This window comes from Ananas comosus, linkage group 1 (genome assembly GCF_001540865.1).
Source record: "Ananas comosus cultivar F153 linkage group 1, ASM154086v1, whole genome shotgun sequence".
In the NCBI taxonomy this organism is placed as follows: domain Eukaryota; kingdom Viridiplantae; phylum Streptophyta; class Magnoliopsida; order Poales; family Bromeliaceae; genus Ananas; species Ananas comosus.
This window is the reverse complement of record NC_033621.1, coordinates 10338628-10358373: the sequence shown is the minus strand read 5'-3', so window position 1 is coordinate 10358373 and position 19746 is coordinate 10338628. Positions and strand designations below refer to the sequence as shown.

Here is a 19746-nt window from a genome sequence, read left to right as displayed (position 1 = left end):
ACTGAGACGAAGTCAATTATAGTATCCTGAAAAAATAGAGTTATAGGCAAATATAATGTACGGTGAATCAAATAACAAATGTAGTTAGTTATTAATGATAATAAACAACTTCACTTCACTTTACTTTCGATGAAACAAATATGCCCTACAAGCTATTTTCCCTTATTCAATGTATAAGCCGACGTTATTTTGAATAAAGCTTGCGCCGTACTCGGCCATGGTCTGAAGAAAGGTGGCCTGGCCACATTTTGAATTTAAGAATCAGTTTCAATTTCGCCTGAGTTTAATTTTTAGTCCAACCTTCTAAGCCAGATTAGAGAAGGTTTGAATGAGGAATTCTCAGTTCACCCATAAATCAGAGTCAGAATAAAATTTCTGCATATCACGCACCAACAAATAGAGTCATCCATTAATTTCAATTTTTTTTCTGGAGTCAAAAAATGCCATAAATTGACTTCAATTCTGACTAATTCTGATATGAAATGCCAAAATTTCTCAACAAATAATGCAGAAAATATAAGCTAATAACAATGATTTAAAAAAGACCTTGAAAAAATTATTTAGCAAATAAAATGGCATGTATGATACATTAATAACAGGGACGAAAAATCACAACCTACTAATTTACAGGATGTTATAGAGGAGTAAAGTTAGAATACTATCAATAATAGAGGAAAAGTATTTGCTATCCAGTTTTTGTTTTTGGATGACTTTGGTTAGTAGCCGTAGTTGCAGTAATATTTGATTCAAGGGCTAGAAAATAAATAATAAATACTATTAATCTATCATCGATAGTATCCTAGATGGACTTGTAATAGAGAATGTGAAGTACTAATACATAGGATGTAATAGAGAACGGAAAGTCCTTTCGTGTTACTTTGGAAATACTACTTTATTTATTTATTTATTTTTCTTCGGAGATCTCTAGAATCAAAGCATGCGAATCTATAAAAAGAATTCCACAAATTTACACAGGTTTTGCCAAGTCAATTCAAATCTATCAAGCTATTAACGTAAGACCTAAATAATTAATCATGCAAGCAAACTATTAGACAACCTTCGCTGTGTTAATAATTTGTGCAACTTATCCCTTGTGTAACAAAATGTAAATTGAATTGGTTGACACGACTTAAGAGAAAACTACCAGTGATAGAGAGTAGAAAATAAGATAAGAAAAATAAATAAATACTGTCCTTTATTGTCATCAAAGAGTCAAATATATGCTTAGACATTTTCTCTGTTACACACTCAAGTCTCAAGAAATCAAATATATATGTAATATTTTTACACACGTAGACAAGCTCACACCTGTAAATAGAAAAGAAAGAACATGTTGCACTATGGCTAACTTATTTCTCAAAAGCATATGAAAAGCTTCGCAAACATCAATACATATAGACGCACACGATCAAGCACACATGTGCGTGTATATGCACACAAATACACAATTAATATGTAGAGAGAGAGAGAGAGAGAGAGAGAGAGAGAGAGATGGTTCACCTTGCATATGAACATTGGAGCAGAGCTGTGCTTCATAAATATCTAGCTTTCATACGCTTCTTATAGTAAGGACAATGTTTTGGGTTGAAGAGAGAGGAGTGGTGGTTGGATTCTAACCCATCCCATTGTAGCTTATCCCACCAATCCTTCTCGCAGCTAATCTTCACACCTCTCATTGAACGAGCGTCCGACCGGCCGAAAAGAGGAAGTTTTCCGAGATTGAAACACCCCACAATCTTGATCTCTTCCAGCGACGGAGCACAAATGTTTAGCTCGTATATGTGTTGTAGCTTCGGAAGCTCCTGTAGATGGATGGACCTCAGTTTCGGAAGTTGATTTGGAGGAGCTCCGTTTTCATCTTCATTATTATCATCATCAGATTTGAAAATTGCCGTTAGATCGCCGCAATAACGGATGTTGATTGTTTCCAAGTCGTGTAGCTCTGACACTGAGGGGAGTACATATTCTAGCCTCGCGCAAAACTCCAAGTAAATATGCTTCAGTTGCCCACTCCTAATCCTTCCATATTCATGTAAAGCTTTGAGCCTCGGAAGTTGGCTGAGCCATATGCTCTCCACAGAATCAGCCGCACCACTCCAATGGAAGATAAACTCCAAATTCGGGCACCTCTCAATGCGGAAATATTTGAGATCGCTGAATTGAATGCCCATGTTAAAATTAGATGTGTTGTCGTGAATGAATAAAGAATTAGCATATGTCATTATATCCCAAAATGGTATTTCCTCTACTATTCGGGAATCGTGACCTCCATCAACCTCTATGTGATTATTCAGAGGCATAGCAGGTGGCGACGGGTGATGTCGACGGTGACGATCTGTCATAGTGTTTAAAACATCTGCATAACATAATGCCGATCTGGTGGTAGTACCAATATTAGTGCCTCTCTTAGCAGTTGAAGAACCCTTGACATGGATATGGAAGCAGGATTTTGCTCTGCTTAATCGATCAAGAAAAGCATAATGAAGTGACCGGAAGAGCCTAACATCCTTCACGACCATATGAGCGTGGAGTAATCTTTGATCAGCATCGTTAGTCCCCTTGGTTAACTCACTTGGTCTTTGATTTCGAAAGGAATCAAGGCACCGATCGACGTCGCAAGCATCGCCGCCATTGTAGTTATCCAAGTACAGCACATCTAGTCTTGGTCCTTTATCAAGACCGGCTACTCTACGGAGTTGCTCGCATCCGAGGAGAAATAATTGCTTCAGTTGTGGGAGTTTGCTGATATCCACCACTTTTATTGCGGTGCATGAAAGATCGAGCACCTCGAGCCCCATCAATTCTTGTAGGTCTACGTTCTCCAACTTATGGCATCCTCGTAGGGAGAGCTTGGCGATCAGCTTAGAGCCGCTGAGGCGGAAGGTATTGAGGTTGGGCAAAGGAGCTTCTGCAGGGTCGACTAGCTCCACCGCTTTTAGCGATGCGCACCTTTGGAGGCTGATTGTTTCAATTGTTGCAGGGAGATTGAAGTTTAGATATTCTAACCCCTTGCAATAAGTGAGATCGAGCTCCAGGAGGTTAGGCGTGAGCTCAAAGGGTTTGCCTGCTAGAAGAAACGCATCGGCATCTGAGTTGTATAAATTCAGCACCCATAAGTTATCAAAAAATATTGGCTCTCGTTGTTCCTCTTGCGCTAACGAGAGAGAGGTTGGATCAACAGAACATTGCTTGGTAATCACTTTGCACCGCTCCAGCCTAAGCATTCTCAGGTTGCGAAGACGAAGGAAGGAGGAATGTCCTATAGGACTTACTACGCAGCCGAGAAGCTCCAGCACTCGAACGTTGCTGAAATGGTCGAAGAAGCTGTCCGGTAGAGCTACTTCATGTGTTTTCTTGAAATGCCAAAAGACGGATGAAACATCAGATAAGACTGAACCGCGGTATTCTTTGAAGAAGAAATCCCATGGCTCTGGAATATTAGTTTGAGGAGAGCGCACCGAGATCCAACGGTAACTACTCTCCTCCTCCTTCGATGATGATGGCGATGAGAACTTTGCCCAATCTCTCTGTGTGGTAGAGTCGATCAATAAAGTTTTCGGGGGCAACAGCTCTTTATTTTTCCCTCTCGGCGTCCAAGTGGTAGAGGTTAATTCTTTCTGCCAATATTGCAGTAGTTGATCATTTACGATGGGTCCAATCAGCGGAGCTAGTGCTTTCCCAATCTCCCACGCCGCCGCATCATCATCTCCATGTAAAATTCCGTCGCACACAAAATACTTGACAGCAGCTTCCAGGGGCCGACCATCATGGGGTAGTAGTGCCGATCGGTTAAACGCTGCTCTACGCAACAACAGCAGGTAATACCAAAAGCAGCGGAGGACTAATTCCGGGGTGGTCCGCAAGCTCCCACCACTGCTCTTGTCAATGTAACGGGCAATCTCGACGGCCTCCTTGTACACAAGATCAAGTGCGGCTTCTTCATTTGGTGAATTAATCGTTGCGCTAAAATCCGCACTCGCTGACGCGGCTTCTTCCATGCTAATATTCATCCCAGAGGTCCACATGGCCGCATTGTTGATCAACCCTTTTGTGATAAGAATACCCAAATCATTAGGATCAATTAATTTGGCATCGGCAATATTATTATAAAGGACGAGCAGCACTTTATGATCCTTCACAGCTCGGTAGATCTCCATTTTTACCTTCGGAACCATATCTCTTGAGCTGAATTCCTCACCCCAGAAGTCGTCGTCTTCGTCTGCGTCGTCGAACGCGGCCGTGACTGAAGGAGATAGTAGATTCAGCTGCTCCGCCACCGCCCTCTGCATCTCCCTGCGGTTCCCAAATGGTGCGGGCCGCACCACCTTGATCACCGTCTCAAACTCGCCTTTCCCCCGCGTCTCGACCGCTTCCGCCACCTCTTGGAGTAAAGCGGTCGCCCCGACTCCCTTCCATGCCTTCACGAAGATCTTCTGGAAGGACCCATCGAGCAAGTCTCGAAGCACACCCTTCTTTATCTCTTCGTAGTCGCCCCGCATGAATGTGCTCATGGTGATAGCTGGGTTTTAATTTAATCGATCGTCAATCCATCTGTGGCGAGAATAATAATAATATATATATATATTCACCGATCGATATTCGATAGAGCTAGTCAATTAATTTGTAGCTTTCTTTCCTTTTCTTAATTAATAATTCTCCCTGCCGATCGCTAGCTATAAATTAACCTGGCCTCTATATATATATGATTTATTATTCAAACAAAAACAGTATATCTAATTAATTACAAATTGAGATATTTTCAAAATTTTAGACACACACACACCCACACCCGTTGTGCATGGTTACTTGAAGGTACGCAATTATTACGAATTAAAAGCTTTAAAAATATAGAGTATTAAATTTAATTACACAGTTTTAAATATTACATTATTTATTTTTAAAGTTTGAAAATTAATAAACTTATAATTTTTTATGATTTTAAAGTTATAATTTTATTATGTATTATGTATATTTTTAACTTATGATACAAATTTATATATTTTAAAATTTGTTTCAATGCATTTTAAATCTTCAAAATTAAGTTGAATGGGTTGTAAATTAAAACAGTTAGAAAAAAAAAAAAGCCCGATTAGAAAAAAAAGAAAAGAAAAAGTAATTGTACATTAAAATAGTAATTTTATTTTATTTTATTTTTATGTAATAGGGAGATATTTGATTAGGTGTTGCAAATCCTATGCACTATAACTACGATGGTGAAAAGGTTTTCCTTGTTATAACTTATAAGTAATTAATTAATTTATTTATTTTTGGATTTACACTTTTTCTGGAACTAATTTTGATTTTTTAGAACTAAGTAACTGTAAGGAAAAAAAAAGGATCAATTTATCAAATTGCTTGATGAGATTTTATCAAGTTAAATAGTTTTAATCACTCTTTAGTAAGTAAAATTAAATAATTTTCCCTTTTCATTTAAATAAAATTTCATTTCTTTTCGCTTAGTACGTTTTGATTAAATTGTTTATGTTCTGCTATAATTTTCATTCTGAGTGCGCGTTTTCGAGCATAATTTTGCGAATCTATATCTGCATCTACATTGTACTATAAAGTAAAAAATTAAATGAATTAACTATATTTGTGCAGTACTAAATATGTTTTAGACTCTTAGTTTATTAATTACTCTATCAATTAAGAAAACCTAAACTTAAACTTTTTCACATATTCCACTAATAAATATAATTAAATAGATCCAAATTTAAACCTTCGTAGCCTTTCAGATTCTCTATTACTAAATACAAATTTTTTCACATTGTGTAAAATTTTTTAAAACTTTTTCACACACCTTTAAAATTATTTATATTGATATTAAACTTTACAAGGAAAATTTTCATATTTCAACTTCTAGATTTTTTTTTTTTTTTTTTTTTTTTTTTTTTAGGAGCAATTTCAGACGTGTCTGTCTAAATTTTAAAAATATCAAAGATATCTCTTCAAAATTGTCAATATTAATATTACCCCTATAAATCTATAAATTACATCATAAATCTCCATTTGGTAAAATTTGCTTCAGTAGAATACACAAAAGATGTATTTACCCCTTAAAATAGTTTATTAACATATAATTTTTTACTTTTGATTTAATTTATGGGTGTGTTTAGTTCATCTATTTTTCACCTAGAAATCGGAATAGGAATTAATGCAGGATTAGCCCTTTTTCCCATTCCGGCCTAGTTGGCCGGTTTGGAAGTTGAATCCGGACGGAATGGATGTTTGTTCGGATTAAATTTATTTTTTTAACCTTATTTAGTAATAAAATATAAGTTTAAAGTTAGAAATTAAATTTATAAATTTTAATTTTAATTTGAACTTGAATTAAAAATTAAATTCAATCAAGCATTTTGGATCTAATTTATGAATTTTAATTTAATTTAAAATTTAAACTTTTATTTAAAATTTAAATTAAATTTTATGGATTCAAATTGAAATTGAAATTATAATTTTAAGTTTGAATTTGAATAAATCAAAATTTAGTTTTATATTTTGNTATATTTAAAATTTTGACATCATTTAAAAATTTTGATGTAAATTTTTAATATTTAATTTTTAGTTTGAATTTAAATTATAAAATTTTATGTTTTGAGTTGTGAACTCAATTTTATATTATTTTGTCAATCCAAATTCCGATGGGTCTAGCAGAAATATTTAAAAATTTATTTTTATTTACTAGATCATAGTTTTGGGTAATTTTATTTACAATTTTAATAATAATTTTTTTTAGACTGTTTGGAATAATGATATATTATTTTGGGTAATTTTATATTGTTATCAATAATTTTAGTTTACTATAATATTGATCTTGAAAATATGACTTCTCTTTCCCCCTTTTTTTTTTTTGACAAAATGATTATGTTTTGTAAACTATTGTACTTATTAGAATCAAATAAAATTTTATGATTTATATGTTACCATATAATTATTACAATAAAAAATAATAATAAATTGTTTATTCATATAAATAATATAAAATATAAAATTGTCTTACTTTTCATTAATTATTTTATAAGTTACTCATTTATATTCTAAATAGAGTATTCAAAATCGTGAAAAGTAATTAAAATGTATTATAAAGATAAATTTGATATATTAATTTGATTCCATTTCTGAAATTTAACTAAACCAATTAAATACTGACAATAAAAATAGTTCATTTCAATTCTGATTAAGGCGGCGAATCAAATAGAATGAGGTAATGAGTCATTCCGTTTCCGTTTATGAAAATTAAACAAGTATTTTTAATATTGATAATTTTTGGAGGGTTTGTATGTAATTAAATATGCGTAGAGGGGTACTCATGAAATTAATCCTTAAATTGAATGTTAAGCTTACCCCTACTAGTTGTTTGGTTATTTGGTATTTGGTCATTTAGTATTTGGTATTTTCTATCGCCAAAAAAAAAAAAAAAAAAGACCCTACATAGTTTATACATCAAAATTTATCGATTTTAAAATTATTGCTAAAATATCAAATAGTTTAAAAAATCAGCTATATTTGTTTCATAAACGCCATGGTTCTCATTTGGGTTTTAATAAGAGTTCGAGTTTGATTGAACAACTAAATGGCGATTACAAAATAGGCAATAAAAAAGTACAAAGGAAAACTAAAATAAAGAAACAAAATGTTGACTCTCTTCGAAATCCAATAGATATTATATATTATTTGTGTTTAGTCATATAATCACCACAAATCCTCTCAATTAAATGCCATATTAGAATGTTATATATTTCCTTTCCTTCGAAGCTTGATTTAATATTTGAATAATTACCTTATAATATTAGAAGTTTGTTCTGTTTGCAGTCATGTAATCATCTATTTATCTATATGAATTCTCAATGATTTTGCCACGTGGCAAGTTTTCCTCCACCCTCAATAACCTTTTTTTTGAATTGATCTTTACTCATGGCTTTTCCCCTTCCCTCATCTCTATTCAATGACATGTAATCAATGTGCTTTTAATTTATACGTTACTGAGTTTTTCCTCTTCAATATTAGTTCTTTTTGCCACGTGGCAAGTTTTCCTCCACCCTCAATAACCTTTTTTTTGAATTGATCTTTACTCATGGCTTTTCCCCTTCCCTCATCTCTATTCAATGACATGTAATCAATGTGCTTTTAATTTATACGTTACTGAGTTTTTCCTCTTCAATATTAGTTCTTTTTGCCACGTGGCAAGTTTTCCTCCACCCTCACTAACCTTTTTTTTGAATTGATCTTTACTCATGGCTTTTTCCCTCCCCTCATCTCTATTCAATAATATGTAATCAATGTGCTTTTAATTTATACGTTACTGAGTTTTTCCTCTTCAATATTAGTTCTTGCTTCTCCCTCAAACAATTCCTAACATTCAAAATTAAAAGAGGAGAGATGAATAGTTACTATTTTCATATCTAAAGATTGGGGAAGAACAAGAGAGTCCTCCAAGCCCTAATTATTTTTTATATAGTGGTTGTATCAATCAAGTATTTGATTTATGTGCATTATTTTGATTAATTTAGATGTTAGTTTTGATTTCATAATTAATGTGGCAGTTCTGGCTCGCAAGTTCTGACCATTCCATGCCCAAAAGGGTGCAAAATCATACAAACTTCTATGATATTTTCATCGCCATCGTTGTCATGATCGCAACATTATCATCTCCATCTTCATACGACCTTTGTAGGTTTTTTCTTTAAATGGTGATTCGGCAGGTATCAATTTTCAATACTTATATTGGTTAGTTCAATTCATACATTTTCCTACCCAAAAAATAAAACACACTTGAATTTTTTATTTTCCAAACTCCTTTCTTCTTCTTCTTCAATATTTTTTATTTTTTCTTCTATTATTTATTCGCCGCATCGCGCGAGTTACTACACTAGTGTTATTTAAGGGGCTTAATCCCTATTGAATAAAAAGAAGCCTTAAATCTCAATTATAATAACCAATAATAAAATCAGAAAAATAACGAAACAAAATTCAAATGATAAGTAATAAGAATAATGCAAGAAATTAAATGTGTGCGTACCCGAATGATTAAATGAGAAATTAAAGAGCCGCAGAGAGATCCAAATGGCTTTCAACTTGCTGAACAAAACAATTAGAAAGTAATGTATTAATAAGCAAGTATATGTGAGAAATAAAGTCTAACTCTTTACTTGCTATGTTGGAAAGGAATATATTTTAAAGCAAGCAAATTTTTTTAAGATGCAACTACAGATAGATTTACTAATTGCATACCAAAATTTATTTTCTAGTTTTAATGGTTTATACAAATAAAATTATTGTCTTAAAAAGGATTGTCACATACGTAAATAATCTGGCGTGCTGTTGACCGAAAGTAAAAACTTTACCTATAGAAGTATCATTCTTTATTTGCCACTTTGGAAAAAAAAAAAATCTATTTTAAAGCAAACTAAAGATGTAGAGTTGGGGATTCTTTGATTTGTAATTTTGGATCAATTAATTTTAAAATAAATTAGTTGCTAAACCCTTAGTTGCACACTGATATTTCTTTTTTTTTAATAAATAGTAAATTAATTTTAAGACAACTAATTTATTTTATAAAAAATCATAATAACCTTAAAACCTAATTATTTTCAAAGAAAATTTAATTAAAGATGGATGGATAAGACTCTGTTGATTCCCAGTCCAAATGTATTTTCTATTTTTAACTCTTTCCACTGTAGTTTAAACATTTTTAATTATAAAAATATAATGGCCATAAACTAAATTGCAGCAGGTGTGATGCTTGGAATGGTCCCTAACCAACACCTTCAGTTTCATCATTGATAAACTACAAAGCAGATTAGCTGGATGGAAAGCTAGAAATCTATCGCATGCGGGGCGTCTCACTCTTATACAATCGGTGCTCCTAGCGGTACCTCGATACTCTATTTGTTTCATTCTACTTCCTGCAAAATTTCTTCCCCAAATGGAAAAAATTATTCGAGATTTCTGGTGGGGCTTCAAGCCAGGAGGTCACCATTATTACCCAAAGGCATGGACAAAACTAACTACAAACAGGGAACTCGGGGGGATTGGTATACCATCCCTGTCAACGCTTAATCGCGCCCTAGTATGCAAATTGGTGTGGTCGCTCCTCACAAGGCCAACATCATTATGGGCACAGGTTCTGGCGAACAAGTACAATCGGGCTAACAATCTCAGCTTCTGGTCGGCTCAAAACAGACTTGTAGTTTCACCTATTTGGCGCTCTATGTTACAAATCCGTAATTTCATGGCGAACGCTGTGGTCCAAAATTCTGAACAACTACGATGGAAATTCTCCGAATCTAGCCGCTTCACCCTGCGATCCGCTATCAATCATTTAAACGATGGTCTGGATCATAGCTAATTGCATCAGCCACATGAAAACCAGCATACTATCTGGGGAAAAGTTTGGGGCATAAAAAATGTGATGCCTCGAGCTAAAGTATTTTTCTGGAGACTAGTAGCAGACACGTTACCAGTTGGAGCCGCACTAGCCTCGAGACTACCTAACTTTAATGGACTCTACCCGTTTTGCCTACAAGAGCCTGAGACGTTGGTACATTTATTTTTTAATTGTGAGCAAACACGACATGTCTGGTTCGCATCCAGTATAGGCCTTCTAATTGATAATGCGGATAGGCCTCCGTCCTTTTAGATTTTCTTTATCCTAACTAATAAAGACATGGCGACTCATAGGGCTTTCTGTGTTCATCTATTATGGAGCTTATGGAAAGGAAGAAATGAGATGATTTTTGAAGGAAAAAATTTCAACATCACTGCCATCATTTCACGGGCTCGCAGCTGGACGACCTTATATTCTAAAGAGAACATGATGAGGATTAGCATACAGGACCCAACTCTGATTCAAGAACCTGCGACCTTTTCCTTACAAGTATGGGTGGATGGGAGTTGGAAAGGTGGTACTACAGGTGGTGTAGGATGCCTGATTGCCAATCAGCATGAAATCATTATGTGCATATCTGATGTACTGAAGGATGTCCATGATGCCTGCTCAGCGAAAATTGGAGCAATTTCCCGAGCGACAAATCTTTTGTTGCAAAGGTATCCGGGAGAAACTTTTCATATCTACTCAGATTCAGCACCCATCATCAAAGCCTTGCATTTTAGGAGCTATCATTCAGATTCGCTAACAGATGAAGCTCGAACAAGAATCACGGATCTTCAAAATTTTCTTGAAAGCTCCAAGCAATTTAGCTATGGACGGTCTTCAAGATATTCTAAAAATATTGTAGTTGCAGATCGTTTGGCCTACTGGGGGCTCTCTAGCAACAAACTGTCTTTTTGGTCCTCTGTAGATGAATTCTCTCAAGTTGTACCTACCGATTGCTAAATAAATTCACCTTAGGGCGTGTTTCTCCTAAAAAAAAAGTGATGCCTCGCTTTCCAAGGGGTCATCAATCCTAGAACTAGTCTAATCCTAACACGCTTAACTGTCTTAACTTTTTAAACCAAGCCACCGTTCAAAATACTTTAATCAGATTAAAAGGTTTAGTCCTATTATATCTCCTATATAGAACCATTTCAAATCATAGAAATGTCATCGCATGTGCATAATTTCGTTACTCACTACTTTAGTAAGGAACCCATTTTAACAAAAATTAGAGACATAGGTCAATTTCTAACTAAACTAGTCATTAATCTATAAATTAATATACTGATTGGATACTTGAATTTCTTTTCTATTTTTAACTCTTTCCACAATAGTCTAAACTTATTTTAATTATAAAAACATTAATTGTCATAGTAAGATTTCCACATGTCAACAATTTGGCATGTCGCTTAGCGAAAGCAGAAGTTTCAACTACAAAAGTATAATTCTTTGCTTGCCACTTTAGAATAGAACTCATTTTAAAGCAAATCAAAATTGTAGAATTGGAAATTCTTTGCTTCCGTATTCTCGGGTTGATTAATTTCAAAATAAACTAGTCGTTGACCTTGCCGTTAACCCACGCGTTCCACATGAATATTTTTTAAAATCTTTTTTTTTTGAAAAAAATAAAAAGCTAATTTAAAAAAATAGATTTATAAAAATTTATAAAAAAAATCTAAAGCGTAATTATTTGCATAGATAATTTTTTTTTTAAAAAAATAAGATTGGCTAAGATTATACATTAGATCGATGTAGTTATAGATAAATACACTGATTGCTTAATAATCTAAAATTCTTTTAGTTATAAATAATGTAATTGTCGTAAATAAGGTTGTCATGCATCAACTATATATTTTGGCTTGCCATTTGATAAAAATAATCCAAAGCTTCGGCTTCTGATTTTATTAATTATAGATAAATAAAAGTAAAAATGTAAGGAGACCCTCTCACCTCTATGCTTAAAATTAATTAAAGTCATTAGATTTGGTGAAATTGCTAATAAATTTGATAAAATACTCTAATTTTCAGTCTAAAATAACTTAATTTTAAAAAATTCATAAGTTAAGCGGATTTAAATAGCTAGAAAACTACAAGTTAAGGGCCTGTTTAAAAAATGGCTTAAATATTTACTCTTTCTAGTGCCTAAACAAAATAGAATCACATTTTGTGATTTTTAAGTTAGTTTATTTGGGGCGTGAAATGCCTTTGATTGCAATTTCTCCTTAGTCACGTGGTTTATAAAAAAATTACAAAGAGTTTTTTTTTAAGGTTAGATTACTTTTCTTAAATGTAAAAGAACAAAAATTATGGTAAATCCAATCCCAAAATATCAGATTTGTTTATACTTATGAAATCTTCTCAAATCATGCAAATTAATTCAAATCATCTATGAAGCTCTAATTGTGCTTAAGCATTAAAATGTAATCCGGTGCTGTCGATTGTATATATCTAGCGTAATTGACTAAAAGCTTGATGCCAGTTGATGGCTGGTATTCGAGGTTTTCAATTTTGAACCCTACTACGAGCCGGACTGGGTACAAGAGGAGGAATAAGCTCTTATCCCCTTTCGTACCCAAACACAAATATATACTAATTAAAGATGGGAATTGCTTGTTCCCACCCTCAGGTGAAACAGGGGTGGGAACTGCTGGTTCCCACCCCTATTTTTTTTTTTAAATTTAAAAATTAAAAATTTTAATTTTAATTTTAATTTTAAATTTTTAAAATTAATAATTTGTAATGTTAAAAATAAAAGTTATAATTTTAAATTCTAAATTTTAAATTTAAATTTGATATTTTTATATTTTTTAAATTTAAATTTTGATATTTTATATTTTTAAATTTAAACTAGATCTTAAATTTTAAAATTCAAAATTTAAAATTTAAAATTTAAATGTTAAAATTTAAAATTTAAAATTTAAATTTTAAAATTTTGAAATTTAAAATAAGAGAGTTTAACTTTAAATTTTAATTTCAGATTTTAAAATTTAAAAGTTAAAATTTTAACTTTAACAATAAAAATTTAAAATTTAAAAATTTAAATTCAAATATAACAAGAGGGATAATATCATTTTTCTATTTATATGTGAGGACTGATATTTTTGCAGTGTAGTTAAACTCTCAGTTGACGATGTTTTTGTGTGTAATTTAATTACAAAAGCACTCGTCAAGTTTCGGGCGAAATCGAGTTAAAACGGAAATTCTACGCGATTTCCAAGTTTCACTTAAAGTGAATAGTAACTCGATTTTCCGGAGAAGCCANTGCATATCATACTTTGGTTGTTGATTGGTAAATGTAGGTTGTGGTTGAGATCCTGTTGTATAGCTGGTACGCCGTGCAAATACAAAGGAGACTCTGTCCGAGTGGACAGAGGATCTTTGTATTTGTGGCGGGTCTGTACGTCGCGTGGGCCAGGTTGAAAAAAAAAATAAAAAATGGCACGTTTTCCGCAACTCTGTTTTCAAAATGGCTTTTAAAATCGGCCCCGGGGCGTGACATTATAACTACTTACTATTTTTCTTATTCTATTTCTCTATCCAAACGTAATTTTTCTTATTTTTAAAAACAACCAATTTTCATCTAAATGTAAAATTGGTCTAGTTTCTTATTTATATCTAAATTTATATTTATTTTTGAAATAAGTCATTTTTATTTATATCCAAACTGAACGAAGCCTAATTATTTTGCATTTCTAGCTGGACGCATTTTTAAAAACAAATTAAACGAAGCAGCTACCTCCCTCTCTCTCTCTCTCTCTCTCTCACATGGGGAATTCTACACTGTCACACTTGCACCACGTCATCAATAACAAGCCAATCACATTTCTTCTTTTCAAATAAAAGTACAATAAAAATATTTTTTTATAATTATGATGGAACATATATTTCTAAAAGGAGATATTTGATTGGCTTGTTACGCCACGTCATCAATATACCTGTTGCATTCTAGAATTTTTCCTTGCACAAACACACACACGCACACTCAAAGGTTATATAGAACCCTACATAGTTTAGACATGAAAAATTATAGATTTTAAAACTATTGCTAAAGTATCAAATAGTTGAAAAAAAGAAAGCTATGTTAAAAAAACACTATTATATATTGTTTCATAAACCATATAGCATAGTTTTCATCTAAGTTTTAAGAGTTGTGAGTTTGGATGAACAAGTAAATGGCGATTACAATTAGGCCATAAAAGAATGCGAAGGAAAACTAAAATAAAGCAATAGAGTGTTGACTCCCTTCGAAATCCAATAGATATTATATATAATGTGTTCAGGCATATAATCATAATAAATTCTCTTAATTACATATCACATTAGAATATCATTTCCTTCCTTCTAAGCTTGATTTTAATGAATAGTTATCTTATATTGTTAGGAGTTTCTTTTTTACAGTCGATTAATTGTATTATCTAAGAAACTTAATCCCTATTGAATAAAAAGAAGCCTTAAACCTCAGTTGCAATAACCAATAACAAAATCAGAAAAATAACGAAACAACAAACAATAAGTGGTAAGAATATGTAAGAAATTAAATATATGCATACCTGAATGACTAAATGTCTATTTGTGCGTCAAGGAGGAAGAGTCCAGATAGAATCCGAATGACTAAATGCCTATTTGTGCGTTAAGGAGAAAAAACACCAGACAGATCCAAATGGCTGGTTGTGTCCATTTAGGCGAGTATCGAACACCGTATCTTCCTACCGCTTTCCAAAACATTCCTTCATGCGCTCATTCACTCAGCTCGGTATCGGCAAATCCATAGTATAGGTCTTCCTTGCCATATGAGAGTATAAGGCTTTCAACTTGCTAAGGGAACAACTAGAATAGAATGTATTTATAGGCAGGTAGGAGTTAAAAAGAAAAGAAAAAAAGAGTCTGATTCCTTACTTGTTATGTTGGAAAGGAACAAATTCTAAAGCAAGTAAACAAGAGATGGATCTGGAGATAGATTTAGTAATTACCTACCAAATTTATTTCCTGTTTTTAACTCTCTAGACAAATTATATTTTTGGGTATGAAAGTATCATTCTATACGTGCAATTTTGAAAAAAAAAAAAATCATTTTAAAGCAAACTAATGGTGTTGAGTTGGCGATTCTTTGATTTATATAGTATTTGACTAATTAATTTCAAAATAAATTGGTTGCTGACCCATGCGTTTCATGCTGATAATTTTATTTTTTTAAAAAAATAGTAAATTAATTTTGAGAAACATAATTTGTTTTATAAAAATTTAAAATAAAATTAAAACTTAGTTATTTTCTGTAACGTCCTAGTCCCACATCAGGTGGGAAACTTATTCGGATTAGAATATATAAGACATACATGCTAGTAATAATAATTGGACTTAAGTATTTTGGGTCAGTAGTTTGGGTTCAACGAGTTATTATTGCTAGCGGGTTGGGCCGTTGTAATTGGTATTAAAGCCAAATATTAGTCGGAAGTCCTATGCTGGATATAGTCTAGAATCTCAAAATAATTTTTTTTCTCGAGTTTTGCTATGTGTTTGGCAGAAAGTTTGTAACGGTCCAATCCGCTAGCAACAATAACTCGTTCGATTCAAACCACCGGCCCAAAATGTTTAAGTCCAGTTATTATTACTAACATATAGGCCTCATATAAACTGATCAGAGTTAGTATTCCATTCGATATGAGACTATTGGGGGCATTACAAAGTTAATGACATAAAAGCTAAAGTTTCCATACTTAATATTTTATTTTTTTTCCTCACTTTTGTTTTTCGCAACTGATTTCGGCCCAAAGTAGTCTGAAGTCAATTACGGAGTTTTGAAAAGTTTAAGCATCGACTGAAAATGAAGTTATATGAGGTGAGCCAAACAACAGAAGTGAACATTTATACTAAAAATGAATTCACTCTCCACTCCACTTTTGGTGAGACAGACAGACTTCAATGGTCTATAATTTGGCTTGCCACTTGGTGAAATCAGAAATTCAAGCTAGGAAACTTTGATTCTTTACTTGCCACTTTAAGAGGGAACCAATTCTAAAGCAAATTAATTAAAGGTGTACGGCTCGAAATTCCTTGCATCTTTGTCCTAAAGTTGATTAATTAGTACATGTATATACCTCTACTATATAAGGAATCTTTTATACGAACGCATATGCACAAGGTGCACTTTTCCTATTTTAACTCTTTTACATTACAATTGCAGAAGCTACAATGCTAGGCATGTAGACTTTTACCTCAAAATTGTACACATAATTAGATGAGATTCTCAACCAGGATAGCTTCACCTAACTCATATATAATGATTCGGATTTTGCAGGTGATTTGGATAGGAGGAGATCACTTTCAGGTTATGTATTCTCTATTGGCGGATGTGCAGTTAGTTGGAAAGCTTCATTACAACCTATTGTCGCCTTGTCTACGACGGAGGCGGAATATATTACTATAACAGAGGGTGTGAAGGAAGCTATGTGGTTAAGAGACTTATTTGGAGAGCTTACTTCTTATTGGGATCCAACGATTATTTATTCAGACAATCAAAGTGCTATTCATTTGTCGAAAGATCAAATGTTTCATGAGAGGACAAAGCACATCGATGTAAAGTTTCACTTTGTTCGGAATGTGATTGGGAAACGCACAGTGACTGTTAAGAAAATTGGTACTGAGAACAATCCGGCGGATATGCTTACTAAGTCTCTTACGATTACCAAGTTCAAGTATTGTTTGAACTTGAATGTAGTTAGCAGCATTTGAGGCCCTATGGGGCGTTTGGAGAAGACGGAGTATGGAGCGTTAAGGAGCTGTACGAACTGAGATTTTTGAAGTGTAGTTAAACTCTCAGTTGACAATATTTTTGTGTGTAATTTAATTACAAAAGCACTCGTCAAGTTTCGGGCGAAAACGAGTTAAAACGAAAATTCTACGCGATTTCCAAGTTTCACTTAAAGTGAATAGTAACTCGATTTTCCGGAGAAGCCGCGGTGGGAAGTTGGCTTCTGGCTCGTACCGGACTCCGTTCATAGCAGTCCAATAGCTCGTTTCGACCGGTTCAGCTGTTCTGGAACCAGTGGCGCTGACGGATTTTGAGTTTGACGCACGGATTTCGAGAAAATCCAAAAATATATATTCTATATGTATTTATGTGTGTGATTTCTTCTGCTGGAAGAAGGTTGGATTTTGTCGTGAATCCGTGGGCGATCAAGCCGAAACGAAATCGCAGCTTTGTTGTCTCCGTCGTGTTGATCGTACTGGTATGATCCGTTCGCGAATCTGACGGACGGATCTGCGGAGATTACGCGTTGATCGAGGAGAGGTCAGTAGTGGCAAAACGGTATTTTCACAAAAGTCGCGATATTTTATGTACCGTTTCGCGTGGGATCGCACGTGGAGGGGTATTCGTGCGTTTTAGTCGTGCTGCGAGGGACTCGGTACAAATTACTGATGTTTGAGGGGCTTTCTTGCAAGTTGTACCTTGTATATATAGTTGCTCTTTAGGGTTTTGTTCCACCTAACCCTAACCTAGCCCTAGCCAACCACCCAGCCGCCTCCCTCTCCTTCCCCTGCACCTGCTGCGCGCGCCCAGGCCGCCGCCGACTGAGCCCCGGCCGGCCAACCACCGCCGCAGCCACCACTTCTCTCTCTCTCCCTTTCTTTCGTTCTCCCTCTCTCCTCTCGGGTTGTGAGGAGACCCGAGACTGCCGCCACCTTCGGACCCTCCCTCGGTGTCGCCCCGTGCTCCGGCGATCATCCCCGCCGACCGCCGCCGTCGCCTGCGCCGCCGCTGCTGCCCCGGGCCACATCTGCCAGCCCAAGCCGAGCCCTGGCCGAGACCCACTCGCGACCTCCCTCCTGCGCCGCCGCCGCCTGGAATCCCTCCCGCCGACGTCCACGGAGCCTCGACACCCCTTACCGCCGGTCGCCGCCGCCCCACCGCGCCGCCGCCGCCGCCTCGGCCGGCTGCAGCCGCCCAGCCCGAGCCCAGGCCGAGACCTGTTGCGATCTCTTCCTCGCGTCGCCGCAGCCCTGGGCCGCCCCTGTGGCACCTCCCCAACCTCAGGCAGTCTGCCGCCTCTGCCCCGAGCCGCCCTGAGCGCCGCTGCCGCCGGGCGAGCCGCCTGCAGCCCTCCAACCCGAGCCCGAGCCGAAGCCGTGTGCAGCCCCTTTCCTGGCGCCGCCGCCGCCCTGAGCCACCTGTGCCGCCCTCCCCCTACCTCCTGCAACCCTCCTCCGCCGTCCCCGACCGGCCCCGACCGCCGCCGTGGCCGCCATTGCCGCGGAACCCGTGCCCTAGCCCGTGCGGGCTCATCTTGCCCCGCCGGCGCCGCCGCCGCTTCCTGTCGCCAACCGAGTTGAGCACTGTGTTCCTCACCTCCCCCGCGTCCGCCCCTGGCCCCCGCGCGCGCCGCTGTGCCGCCGGAGGCCGGCCGGAGCAAGGTTGCTCCGGCCAAGCCTGAAATAGGGCTTAGTTGGGCTGTTTGTTGTTCTGGGCTTCTCGAGCTTCCCCGATCTGTATGGAAGGGAGCACGATGATCGTAGCTAATTGCTGATCATCGTGCTCACCTTAGTTTCTGTCGGGGAGACTCCATTCCGCTGTTTTTGCGGTGTCGACCCTGTGGAGCCTTTCTTTGGCTGCTGTTCTGTGTTGTGCTTGCTTTTTCGCCGATCCGAGATTGTTCCGATGCCTCCGGAGGTGAGCACGGTGACCGCTAGTCAGTGCTGATCACAGTGCTCACCTTTCCTTGGATCAGAAGTGTCCGGTAAGTCCTGTTCGGCGCGATCTTCCTTGACTGCGCGCTGTTCGCTGAACCTTCGGGTTGCTCCCGCGCTTCCCACAGCGAGCCGCTGTGCTCCGGATCGTGAGCACGGCCTCTGGTACGTCGAGACCTGTTAGTACGTGTCTCTGCGGACTTTGGAATTTCGATTTGCGTGAACGAACCACTTGATCGCTCAAATTACATAAAATAATGGGATTTTATGCAATTAGAGGGTCTTTTATGTAATTGTGCATTGTGTGGCTACTGTGGGCAGTGTGTGTGAGTGTGTTTGACTCCTGAACTGATTGTCCATGATCCGTTTGCTCCTGCGGAAATCGAAAAGTCGATTTCGGTGCGTTTTTCGGCGAAATTCGCCGAAAGAATGCGATTTTGGTTCGGATCCTTTCCGACGGTGTTTGTTTGCTCTATGTGTTGTAGCTAAGCCTTGTTGGCTTATCACTATCGTCATTTAGTGGGTTCGGTGATGATGGGTGAGCGACGGAGGGTTCCGGTGTCGAAATAGACACTTCTGGGAACCCGGATTCGTACGATTATCCGGCGATGATCGTATTGTTGTGTGACCTTGTGTTCGCTGCCAAGGCATCCAAATTGGAATGTTTTGGGGCAGCGGGTGACTCGTTG

At 36.3% G+C, this 19746-nt stretch overlaps 1 protein-coding gene across 2 annotated transcripts; it reads right to left on the bottom strand.

Annotated features, from left to right (window-relative positions):
* LOC109706419 lies at window positions 1197–15184 on the bottom strand. 2 transcript variants are annotated; one of them, XM_020227247.1, is made up of 3 exons: window positions 14926–15184; window positions 9020–9078; window positions 1197–4519 (listed from the first exon to the last, which is right to left on the bottom strand). In XM_020227247.1, exon 3 carries the CDS (start codon window positions 4509–4511, stop codon window positions 1533–1535), a length of 2979 nt encoding a protein of 992 aa, XP_020082836.1. In that variant the 5' UTR covers window positions 4512–4519; window positions 9020–9078; window positions 14926–15184; the 3' UTR covers window positions 1197–1532. The 2 variants fall into 2 exon arrangements, with proteins under 2 accessions (XP_020082836.1, XP_020082841.1); XM_020227252.1 differs by lacking the exons at window positions 9020–9078; window positions 14926–15184 and having other exon boundaries at window positions 1197–4045; window positions 4164–4287.